This window comes from Trachymyrmex septentrionalis, unplaced genomic scaffold (assembly GCF_001594115.1).
Source record: "Trachymyrmex septentrionalis isolate Tsep2-gDNA-1 unplaced genomic scaffold, Tsep1.0 scaffold19, whole genome shotgun sequence".
NCBI classification, from domain to species: Eukaryota; Metazoa; Arthropoda; class Insecta; order Hymenoptera; family Formicidae; genus Trachymyrmex; species Trachymyrmex septentrionalis.
Genome location: NW_017305071.1, coordinates 2082446 through 2095196, shown reverse-complemented (window position 1 = coordinate 2095196; position 12751 = coordinate 2082446). Strand labels below are relative to the sequence as shown.

Sequence of the window (12751 nt, the reverse complement as noted above, 5' to 3'; positions counted from 1 at the left end):
ACAGTTAAAATTCAAATGATTTAAGAGTAAGTAAGAAGTTGAAAATATGGTACTAATTTCATGATTTATTAGTTTCGTAGACATGCATACATGTTAAAAAAAAAAATTAAAACTTAATAATACTCGATTTTTATTTAAAACTATGATCTTAATGTTTATCAGCCAAATTTGATTGTCAATATAAAGATGATAACTGTAGAGAAAAAAAATTGTAATTTTACAATATATAAGATATTATAGCATTAAAAGTATGCATGCTTATTTATGCTGTATTTATATAATAAAAAATCATGAATTTAATAATGTATTATCGGAATATTTATGTCAGTAATCGCAAATTTATATCAATTGTCGATAATATCATCTTTCTCCTATTATCCCCATCCGCCCCATTGATATTCACGAAATTCGCCCGTCTTTAATAAGTTCTATTTCTCGTAGATGATACGATCAACGCGATGCTACAAACGGTTTAAAGCGTTTTTTTAAATTAGTCAGTTTGTAAAATTCTTTCTTCTGATTGGTTCATCAAACGCTTTAAAGCATTTGTAGCGAAATTTCGACTACAGCCGCATTCATTCGATGCTTTCACATTTGGATCCCTTCTTAAATTTGTGGTGGAAAAATACAATGCATGTACATTTTGTGTACTGCACGAGAGAAATTTCATATACAATAGAAACGTGCATACAATAGAAATACAAGAGTGGGAGCAACGAAAAGTGGGGACATCGAGGAGCTGGAAAGTGGGAAGTCGGTAGAAATGGGAAGAGCATACCTCGTGAAACGGCTTTGAACAATGTTATTATACACAATGATCTGCACACGCTAACACATATCTAGTCGAGTCGTTACGATTTCTTCAATTTTCATACTTCACGTGGCCACACTTTGGCTAATTCCGTCTGATTCCGTCCGAATATACTTGTACGCGTGGTCTCGTCCGAAAACAGTCTCAGATGGCGTTAATGGTTAAACGATCAGCTGTTCTGCATCGTGTATAAATCCTCGTCTCGTAGAATACGGACAACGCGGATTCGCAATAGTATTCATTCAGCATTTCGGCACGCTGCAAGTCATAAGAATGAAGTGCCGGCGTACAATGGTGTACGTACAGTGGTTCTGAACTTTGACGAATTAAACATAATTTTTATAAATAAACTACGAATTGTTTGTGATAGATCTGTGATAAAGGAAAACGAACTTGAAACTGCAAAAATATGCCTCAAGGAAGGAGAAAAGTTCCGTTCAGTGGAAAAGCAAAAAAGCAACAAATGCAAGCTAAAAAACAACGGCAACGAACTTTGCTTGGTACGTGTATTTATTATAAAAATTTTAATACAGTTTTATTAAGAAGTCTATTTTTTTAATCTTCTGCTTGAGTGAGATTTATTATAATTTATTACTTTATTACATTCTTTCCCAGCAAACAAGAATGAATTAATTAAAATTTTTTTCTATCCGAATGCGTATCTTAAATAGCGCACACTTTTTTTTGGATTTAATTCGATTCAATTGGATGCAATTGGATTGAAAAACTGCATTTCCTATTTATAATTTGGAATTGAACAGTATTCACAATGCACAGAAAAAGCTAATATTATTGTTAGATTGAAAGGCATAGAGATATGCTTCATGGAATTCCTATAAATGAATAAAAATGCATTCAGGATTGAAAAGCATTTATTTTAACATCCGTGAATTAATATTTCTGAAAATTTGAATTCATTTCAATTCATTCTCGTTTGCTGGGTTGTTTATAAAAATGTGATGTGTTTACGTTAAGAAAAAAAAACAGCTTTGTAATTGTTGTAAGATTCTTTAATATGATTGATTTAAGTGTCCTCTAAAACTTTTACAGTGAATTTTGTTTTAAAGATTGAAATCTCACTTTGAAAATTGAACTACTTTTTTCCAAGCTGATTCAATTTACATTCTTTAGAATAAGATTCTACTCTAAAACTTTTAAAGAATATGTTTAAATTTAGTGAAAAAATTTATTAAAGAATTTTATAACAATTGCAAAACTTTTTCTACTAACGTACATACTACTGTTTCATGTTTTAATACTATAATGGCTTTTCAAAAGATTTTTGCAATTATTGTCACAGTTGATGGGATTTTAGCCTTCAATCTTTCCTTGAGTAATAAATCTTTTTATAAGCTGTCTTTTAAATAACTTAAATATTAATATTTTTTCCCAATATTATTTGTCTATAATAAGTTTAAACAAATAATATTGAAAAAAATATTGATATTTTATTGATATTAAAACAAATATTATTTAATTTATATAATTTATTTTGTTACTTAAATAATTTGCCATATATATTATTATAATATGTATATAAAGTAAACAGATAAAAATTATAGAAGTTATAAGTATATATGTATATATATTATACATACAATTTATATTAATATTAATAAGCTAATTTCTAAAAATCAATTATTCTAAAAACATGTTATTTATTTATGAAATATAAGCTACATTTTTAAATATAAATATTTTTGAAGCTTTTAATATGTATCTTAAATGATACTGTTAAATTGTTTCGCATAATGTTATTATTTTGATAGTTTCCATAAAATGGAAAATATGATTATATATTTTTGAGCCGTTGTGAGCCACAAAAAATAAATTAAAAATAAAGCGGATAGAGCATCAGTGTAATCTATGCTATCTGAGTCGCATTATTTTAAAAATATTAATAAATTATTAATAAAATAACTATAAATTGTAATTATATATATATATAATTGCAATTTGTAGTTATTTTATTAGCAATTTATTAATATTTGTGAAGGATTATTGTTGCAAAAATATGTTTTCATTAACAGTAAACTCAGATGATGATGAAAGCTGTGAAAACAACGTTGATAAGAGACAAGTGATGAAGATAAATGAACAACCAAGAGATAGTAAATCTTCGAGAAATAAATACGCACTGCAGTTCTTTCAAGAGTCCAAGGAAAAATTGCAAAAACGCAAGGAACGAGCCTTTAAAAGTATCGAACCCGCAAGTCTCAAGGATCAAGAAATTTCCGATAATTATTTTCCGCCTGGGATTGATATGCCAAAGCGACCTCCATGGGATTTTAATATGACAAAGGAGCAATTGGAGACGAGAGAACAGAGATATTTTAAAGTATGTAATTATGACTTTATACTAAACAAAATTCTAACTTACCAAACATGTTACTGACTAATAATTCTTTGTATTTAGGATTACTTAGACAGCATGGAGGAATTAGATAGTTCGAGTTACTTTGAATTGAATTTAGAAACTTGGCGACAACTGTGGAGGGTTTTAGAAATGTCAGATATTTTATTAATTATTGTCGATATCAGATATCCCGTTCTAATGTTTCCTCCGTATATATACGACTATGTGACGAAGAAATTGAAGAAAGATATGATTTTGATATTAAACAAGGTTGATCTAGCACCTCCAGCGTTAGTGGTGGCTTGGAAAGAATATTTTCATAATCAATATCCAAAATTACACATTTTAATGTTTACATCGTATCCCACTTACAATCTTCATAGTACAAACAATCAGGAGAACGGTATAAAGAAAATACGTCGCAAGGGAAAATTGAGAATGGCTGCGGAAGGAGCGCAGAAATTGCTGGAGGCTTGTAAAGATATTGTTGGGGATCAAGTCGATCTAAGTTCTTGGAATGAGAAGATTCAAGAGGAAATGCATTCCGAATACGATTTAGATGACATAAATCACAAGGATAATATAACAGTTGAGAAGGAGGATACCACTTACTTTGAACACGAAAAATACAAAAATGGAGTTCTGACTATTGGATGTATTGGAACGCCGAATGTTGGAAAGTCCTCTTTGATGAATGCATTGATGGGTAACAAAGCAAGATTATTTAATTATACGATTGCATTATATAATTAATCATTTGTTAAATGATTAATTAAATAATGATTCCTTAAATTTTTATGTTCCAAATTTAATAATGTCATTTGGTTTTCATCATCAATATTTTATTTTACAGGCAAGAAAGTCGTAAGCGTGTCTCGTACTCCTGGTCATACTAAGCATTTTCAGACTATTTATCTTACAAAGACTGTGTGTTTGTGCGATTGTCCCGGTTTGGTCTTTCCTTCGACCGTGCCCAAAGAATTACAAATACTAATGGGTTCATTCCCGATTGCTCAAGTCAGAGAACCGTATACTGTTGTACAATTTCTAGCCGAAAGAGTGAATCTACCGAAACTATTAAAGATTCCACATCCAGAGAATGATGACACGTGGTCCGCCATGGACATCTGCGATGGTTGGGCTATTAAAAGAGATTTCAAGACGGCACGAGCAGCTAGATTGGATACATATAGGGCAGCAAATTCATTGTTACGAATGGCGTTAGAAGGAAAAATTTGTTTGTATATATATCCACCGAATTGGACTATTGATAAAAGTATTACTTTATTCTCTTTTATACACAGGCAAAATTATTTGTCTGCGAAAAAAATTGTTTAAACAGTTATATATAACATGTATTTTTAAACAATGTAAATTTTTTTTTAGAAAAATGGGAAAATCACGCAGATGTTGAGACAGTACAATGGATTCAAGCTAGGAATAAAGGTGATAATTTCAGTACACCAACCGAAGATATGTCTTCTGAAGATGAAGAAAGTGACGACGAAAGACTGACGGAATCTTCTATAAGTGTAGCGAATGATAAATCTACAGAATCGTCAAATGAGGAAAATGACGTACCGCTTATGGTTAATAAATTTTCATTGTTATCTGCAGACTAATAAAATAGTTTATTATATTGCATCTTGCTCAGATATTTTATTTACCTCTTTTTTTTACACACACATTTTTTTCTTAATATATAATGAGCAATTTGATGATAAAGAATGATTTTCCTGTGTTTTCGCCCGCGAAACACTGTCGTCACTATGGGTACGATCCACTTACGCTGCAAATGCTTCGAAATATTTTTTGATTGGTCAATTCGTAAAATTCTTTCTGATTGCTCAACGAAGCATTTGCAGCGTTAAGTGGATCGCACTTTATGATGCAGAATATTTTACGAGTAAAAATATATTATTTTATACAAGCGACTATGTTGCTAATTGCTATATTTTTCTCATTTTTTAATATATTTTTTTAAGGTCACTGTGTGTAATCTGAATTATTTACAATGTAGTCCTAATTTGCAATTATTCTGATTAATTTGTTATTTTGGTCCACTATAAACTGATCAAGGTTAAAAAAAATTACATTAATTATCAAGACTTCTTCAGGAACGAAGTAATACGAATCATTTAAAAAATGGTCAACATTCATACGTAAAATATAATTTCTAGTGCCCTAACATTTGCATGCCTAACATGAAATTGCAAGATACATGACTTCTATTTCTTTGAAAAATATTTTATTTACTTTGGTATTTTAAACAAGGTATTTCTTAATTATGATTTTTATATGAGTTGCTCAGAAATACCCTGTATATATTTTTTAATTCTATTGAAATCCATTATAACTTCTATTTTATCACTATAAAAAAAGAGTTCTAATTTTCACAAGCCAATATTAAGAGCAAATTAGAGAAATTAATCTAATAAAACGCTAATTTACGTCGATTGTGTAATGTAACAATATAGATTTGTGACTACATTTTTAAATCGTCAATTGTTTTCTAAAATAACAATTATACATTGCGACGAACAGCATTTAAGCTCCCAAGATCTTTTTCACAGAATAACCTGGTATTGCATAAAAGAATAAAAGCAGAAGTATGATTAATCCAATCGCAATTATGGCTTTCAGTATAGCCCATTTATAGTTGTGCCAAACTATATACTTGATGGACTTTAGTGGATTAAGGAACCACATGAAGGATGCATCCGGTCGACTACAAAAGAATTAAAAATATGAAAAAATTAACGTCATAAACATAAAAAGAGAAGAAACTGATATTGTTGTGTTATTATACTGACTTTGGCTTATCCAGTGGATCAGGTTCATTTCTGCCAAAACCAGCAGGATTTTTTTCTGCCTCCTCTTTTGTGAGCAAATGTATCTCGGCTTCGACCTTACCCTGTACAAAGCAATAAAGCATAAATATCTGACGATTTATATATAAATTAATATAAAATACTAATAAAAATACAAATTTAATATATTTTTAAGTAAAAAATTAAAAGATTGCTATTTTTTATATAAATACATAACATACTGAGTAAAAAATATCGGTCCGGCTAAATATTTCGAAAATAAAGTATTTGAGAAAAAATAATTTCATATAAAAGTTGTAGAGTTTCATCAAATGGCAAAATCTATTTAAATTTGAACGCACGTATGTAAACGTTCTCAAAGTCAACTTAAAAATTTGTAATGGAAATTCTTACTTTTTATCCAATATTCAATATTCTTATGATGGACATTAAAAACTTTTCAAAACATTACAATAAAACTTCTTTTGATTTAAGACTTTTCGATGTATTTAGATATCGCTAGCATTATGTATAAATAAGAGTCTGACCGCCGGATCGATAGTTAAAACCTTTTGAATTTATGAAAAATAAAAATAAGACGGACGACTTTCAACAAAATTGAGTTTTTAATTAAAAAAAGTTTTATTATGGTATTTCAAAAAGATTTGAACTTAATTATAAGAATATTGAATAAAAAATAGGAATTCCAATTTAAATTTTTTAACTGATTTTGAAAGCTTTTTCATATTTATATTCAAGATCAGATAGATATTGTCATTTGATAAAACTTTATAACTACTATAAGAAATTTTTTTTTCTGAAATGCCTTGTTTTCGAGATATTTAGCCGGTTTGATACTTTTGCTCACCCTATATATTTAAAATTTTATATTTATACTTAGTGATATATTTTTACCGTCAGCTCCATGTCTTCATTCTCTTTCTTCACATAAAACGGCCACCATCCCTTTATACGTTTTTGCTTGAAAATGTTAACCGTTGGCACAGATCCGTCTGTTTTTAGCATGCTTAACGAGCAGAGCTTACTATTTTTTGCTCCTCGGGGAAATCGATTGAGATCGAGTGTTATTGCACCCAAGAAATCATCTGCTGAGAAATGATCTGCATCCCAGACCTACAAAAAGCGTCATTATTTTTATCTGTCGGAACGAGATCGAAAGTAAGTTAATTACATTACCTGTAATTCTAGGCGTGCTGGTATTTTACATTCGGTTTCATCCCAGCTAAATAGGCTTTCTTTACGATTAATAACGATCTTCTCTTCTGCTACCAGATAATCGAATGGAAACGTAAAGCGCCAGTTAAAGTTTCCTTCGCCGGTTAATGACCGATAATGAATATCGGTGAATTGACAATCCTCCGGTCCCTTTAGCCATCTGTTAAGTAACGTTGAAATAATATGCAATATTATTTATTATTTATTATCAAAAATTAAATAAAATTTTGAACAAAATAGCGCATTTAATTAAACTGTTAGAAAATTAAATTGTTAGAAAAAAAAGAACTAAGAGAAATATTTTGTGGTTGAGAGACCTTACATTTTATTCGTTATTATCAATAATAATTAAGATTAACATTAATCTTTTGAGTCAATTATATATAAAAAACGTTGATAAAAAATTTATTTTCCTTAGAAATGTGTATTTACCCTTTTACATAAATGTCGCTCATCTTCTCGCCGGTGAAGAATGCATCGTCTTCCAAGACGACGTCGTCTGTATTCCATATGATTACTCTCAATTCATAGCTCTTGGGCTTTCTCGGTGAAATGTCGATGGATGGTCCCGGCGAGGGCATGTCCATTGGAAACATATCTACCCACATTTCCAATTTTCCCTGTTCAATACCTGGTTTCTCGGGATTATAGAGAGGTCGGGTCTCCACATGCTCAGGTACCAAGGCACAACCTATTCGCGGAAAAGCGTTCCATTGATGAAGAACGGCTAAGGCGAGATGTTCTTCTATTCCTAAAAGAAAGTAATCTTATGTGATTTATGTGTTTAAGTCAATACCGTCAAAACGGCATAAATCCTTTTATAATAAATATATTAAATTAAATTATATTTTACGTTATATAATTTATCTATTTATATAAATATACTTCATATGTATTTTCTCTTTATGTAATTATTATTAATTTTTTCGGACTATTTCAATTAATTAAAATTTAATTAAATAATTATAAAATAATATTTGTATAGACATATGTATAATAAATCAAAATATACTGTAGAATAGGATAACTTTGGCCCATATTTTGACATTGCCCAGACAGCATCAAAATCTATTGACATAAAGAGACGTCTCAAAAACATCTTAAGACTTTTTTTATCTTATGTAGCCCGATTTTAGATCCTAGTGTTGTGTAGGCATTTTTTTAAATTTCGGTCAAACTTATCCCGACTGGGCCAAAGTTACCTTTCATTTTACAATATATGTAACATATATTCAAATACTGAAGTATTGATTATGTATTCTTGCATTTCGATCTTTTCACGTACCCTTTGTATGGACATAAAATTCCATCTCCTCGTTTGAAAGGGAGAAAGTTTTTCTACCGATTGTAACACGACCATGAGAATATATAGGCCCATCGATTTTACCATCTTTGCAAAGTTTCAAGAGTATTTGAGTCGGTTTCATCGCATCTCTCCATTTATTATAGCCAGATCTGAAACAGAAACAACGTCTAATCAATTTTGTGCATCGAAATTGCGTTCTCGCATTTTTGCTTCTATTATTCGATATATTTATTAGTCTTGAAGGTAAAATATATTTTCCACACGCGCGCGCGCGCGCGCGCGCGCGCGCGCGCGCGCGCGCGCGCGCGCGCGCGCGCGCACACACACACACACACAACGCAAAGCCTATAAGTGATATGTGTTAATGTATAGTAGCTACAAATTAGCAAATAGATAATTATAATACAGTGTACAGTCTATAATGTAGTTTTTAAGAAAATGGTTTTAGCGTAAATGCGTGTTAAACAAAAGAAATTATGATGAAAAACTAGTTATTAGCATTAAAAAGTCATGGAATCGCTAATTTTAGATAAATAATTACTACTGATGTGATAAAGTTGCTCTGTTGTTAAATTATCGAATTGCGTGACACGATTTATTTGATTGCTGAAAAAGATTTCATTTGTCATTGTAATATGCTATTCGTTATACAGGATCCGTTCCAGATTAGATTGTTAAGCTAAAATTTAGAACCATGAAACCATGAAACAAATAAAGATTTTTATTTTGAGTTTATTCGCAAAAACTTCGTTCAAAAGACTTGTTATACAATAGTATAAGTTATTGAACTGATTATGTTTACTTTGAAACAAAAAGTGTATGCCTCTTAATAGCCTACAATTATTGAAACGGAGGATATTGTAAACGTGCGAAGAAATTACAGACGCACAATGTTAATTAGCCACTTGTTCTCTCATCGATAATTGCAACGCAATGCTTAGAGCAGGAAGCTATTATTTTGAACGTGATAATAATAAATAATAATAACACAGTAATAAATGTAATTTAATAATTACATTTTGATTACTGTAAAGCAATAAAGGGATTAAACCTAAATTATTTTGATATTCATTCCTATAGTTCTGTAACTTAAGAAGTCAATATATCTCGTTTGCGAGTAAATTTTCAGAAGTAATTTTTGTGTTTGTTTTGAGTTCTAAAATTTATATTTTAAGTTTGGTGGTTCAACTAAGAAATGCTTCGTATATATAAACTTACTCGTCGTATTTCTTCGCGAGTCCACATGTAGCTCGATGTCTACTGTAGAAGCGGTTTTCCAGGTCGATCTTGGTCTCGCCGATCATATCGTCTGTTCCGACCAAATCCCAATCCAGGACTTGCACCGTCAGCAAAGAGTCCTGCGGAAATGTTGCTTCGATCTCGAAACACCTTGAAAGGAAATTTTTAATTGGATTCAAAATGTACAGAAACTGGACCCCTATTCTTGAAAAGTATCGCGTACGAAAAACTAGGGAAATACTGCAGTATGCGTGCTATAGCATCTCCTTAATTTTTCGTATGTGAAACTTTTCAAAAATAGGGGCCTTGTTTCAATTTTTAAGTATAAAAATTCACAAAAAAATTAAAGGAATAATCAGAAGCATTTTTGCAAAGTTTATGCTTTTGCAAATCATAATTTTCTCTTAAAAAAGCACAAAATATAAAAATATAAAAAAAAAATATAATATTAAGATACGCGAAAAATATAGTTTCTAATCTGCTGTGTGAAAAGAATAGTATACATATATAATTTATTAAAATTCAAAATTTTAACAGAAAGATAATTTTCCTGAAAGTTTAAGCCAAGTCTCAGTACTATTCGAATTCCTCTATAATTGCAAAAAAGTTATGCGACCATTGTAATGCTATGATACACACGAAAACATACTTTCCAAAGACAGGATTCAATTGTTTCGACACGTAATTCTCTTTATCGCTGATCCTTTTGCCTCCCAATTGTAAGACCACATAAGGATCTGCTTTTCCATTTAGATCGCAAGGATGAAGATCATTAGCTTTGACGATGTACACCCGTACTAGGACGTGGATGGGCTCGTTCGACGGGACACCCTGGAAGAATCCGTACTGCGGATCAAAACCCATTACAGTATGATCTACTAGATCCTTCGGCAGGGGCCACTTGTAGACTTTCAGCGCACCCTTGAAGCTGCCGACAATCCTTGATTCGTCTTCGGTCTCGTCACCAGTCTTTTTACCTCGATATAATTCGAAAGTATGCAACCATTCTTTAAACTGCTCGAACTCGGGCTGCGCTTCCAGTTCTCCTGGATATATCTTCAGTAGGGCGGTCTTGTTGTACTTGTGTTGAGTTTGCTTTGGACTGAGTCTCGAAACAAACTTCACCGCATTTGTTGGTGATTTCAGACCAAACAGTTTCTTTGTGGAATTAATTCCGGAATTCTTGTCGCCTGAGGAAGCCAACTGACTTTGCGTGACAGCTTCGTCTAGAAGCATTGGCAGCGTTCCATTTGGCTGGTTGTGAAATATGGATTTCTCTTTACGCAGTTCTTTGTTCTCCTCAATCATTGCTTCCACAGACGCGAAGTACTTTGTCCACCAGTCTTGGCAGCCATCTTCGTTCTCTAATGCGCTTAAATCGCCTAAAAATATAACATGTTTTAAAGATGCTTTACTTATCGTGTATTATTTAAATTTAGATATTAATTAATAAAGAATTCACGATAAATGTTAATATAAGGATACAAATTGAAAATAAATTTATCCATTAATGCAAAAGTTTCTAGTTTCTCTCTTAATAGCATAATATAATTTTATTTTATAGATATAGATACAGTATATATATATAGATGTTTATATGCATAAATTTAAATATACACTTACACCATTAGTTCATCGTATTAAAAAAATTATTGTAATTTAATTAATTAAAGCAATAAATAATATGTTGAAATCCGTGTTTTATATGTTATTATAACATATTAAATAAATACATTTAGTCATTTTAATTAAATTCAATTTTTCTGAACATACTTATGTTGTTATCACTAGCTAAGCTGTGTTTCCTACGTAAGTTTTGCTCCGTTTTATCTTTCTTCGTAGGACCACATCCTAATTCGAATCCAAGAGTGATGGTGGTATCTCCGTTATTAGCTTCCAAGTCAGTCATCGATTCTAATAATGACGTTTGTGGGAATTTCGATTTAGATGGATCAAGAGCTGCGGCATAAACATATAAAGTTTTAAAACTAAAACTCTAGAAATATAAATGTAATCTGCAAATAACTAAAAAAATTATTTTTTAATACAACTTATTAACTATTACTTTAATTTTTTTTTAACATTTCAATAAATCGTTATAATATATAATGTAATTTATTTCAAAACAAGGCATTACTTTTTTAAATTACAATTAAAACGAATATTCGTTACATTCTTCAATAATATAATTATATTATTATTCCAATAAAATTTAATTGTGTTATAAATATAATATTGAATAAATATTTAAATTATATATTATTTTACATTCTCTGTTTATTCTAAAATTCTATTTGTGTCGCAATTTTATAGCAGTTTTAAGAAGTCTCGCAATTAATCAATTAATTATGTATTTACCCGTGCATTGTAACTGATATAAACTCTTCTTTCTTTCTTGAGCGTCCTTTGCTCTTTTAGTTAAAGGATAGTACATGTACTTGTGAATTGAATTGATGGTGTGAGTACCGACGAGAGTATATCTACCGAAACTCCGACAATCCACCGCTCTTATGGTCAATGGCGGTCGATAAAGTTCCTGTTCAGGAAGCTCTAATTCCAGAAATTTAATTGGCGTGTTGAAATTCGGATTCTTCTTCGCATTTGCTATGACAGACGAATAGAGAATGTGGCCAGCGCATTCAACATCCACGCGCGGCTTGTCGACCGTTAGTAAATGGATTCTCTTTAAATCTCGCAACCCCCAAAAGAGTACTTCGATTCTAAAAATCAATGTTATTAATTATGAATACCATAACAATACATTTATTTATTTATGGCATCTTTATCTATAAATTAATTATCCTTCATATTCTTGAATACATAAAAATTTTTTTTATTTAAATAATGTATATAGTATTTTTTTAACAAAAGGTCTAACAACTGTAATAATGAAAAGTCTAATAACTGCAATGTAAAATTTTATAACAATTTTGCATTATTTATAATTAATTATGTAAAAATAATGTACTAAAAAAATAAAGATTTTATTTTTT

The 12751-nt window shown here is 30.5% G+C and overlaps 2 protein-coding genes across 2 annotated transcripts in view; one reads left to right on the top strand and one right to left on the bottom strand.

Annotated features, from left to right (window-relative positions):
• The window catches only part of LOC108746725 (guanine nucleotide-binding protein-like 1), a 5083-nt gene extending 294 nt beyond the window's left edge, over window positions 1–4789 (top strand). Inside the window, exons 2-6 of the mRNA XM_018483658.1 lie at window positions 442–1311; window positions 2842–3149; window positions 3228–3873; window positions 4021–4443; window positions 4554–4789. Of these exons, the coding sequence (XP_018339160.1) occupies window positions 1221–1311; window positions 2842–3149; window positions 3228–3873; window positions 4021–4443; window positions 4554–4789 (1704 nt within the window). The 5' untranslated portion in view covers window positions 442–1220. The remainder of the gene's footprint in view (window positions 1–441; window positions 1312–2841; window positions 3150–3227; window positions 3874–4020; window positions 4444–4553) is intronic.
• An 862-nt stretch (window positions 4790–5651) lies between these two features.
• The window catches only part of LOC108747008 (otoferlin-like), a 41871-nt gene continuing 34771 nt past the window's right edge, over window positions 5652–12751 (bottom strand). Inside the window, exons 18-27 of the mRNA XM_018484210.1 lie at window positions 12117–12478; window positions 11532–11717; window positions 10408–11140; window positions 9738–9908; window positions 8499–8668; window positions 7646–7964; window positions 7175–7373; window positions 6893–7111; window positions 5981–6081; window positions 5652–5895 (exon numbers count right to left, since the gene is read on the bottom strand). Of these exons, the coding sequence (XP_018339712.1) occupies window positions 5715–5895; window positions 5981–6081; window positions 6893–7111; window positions 7175–7373; window positions 7646–7964; window positions 8499–8668; window positions 9738–9908; window positions 10408–11140; window positions 11532–11717; window positions 12117–12478 (2641 nt within the window). The 3' untranslated portion in view covers window positions 5652–5714. The remainder of the gene's footprint in view (window positions 5896–5980; window positions 6082–6892; window positions 7112–7174; window positions 7374–7645; window positions 7965–8498; window positions 8669–9737; window positions 9909–10407; window positions 11141–11531; window positions 11718–12116; window positions 12479–12751) is intronic.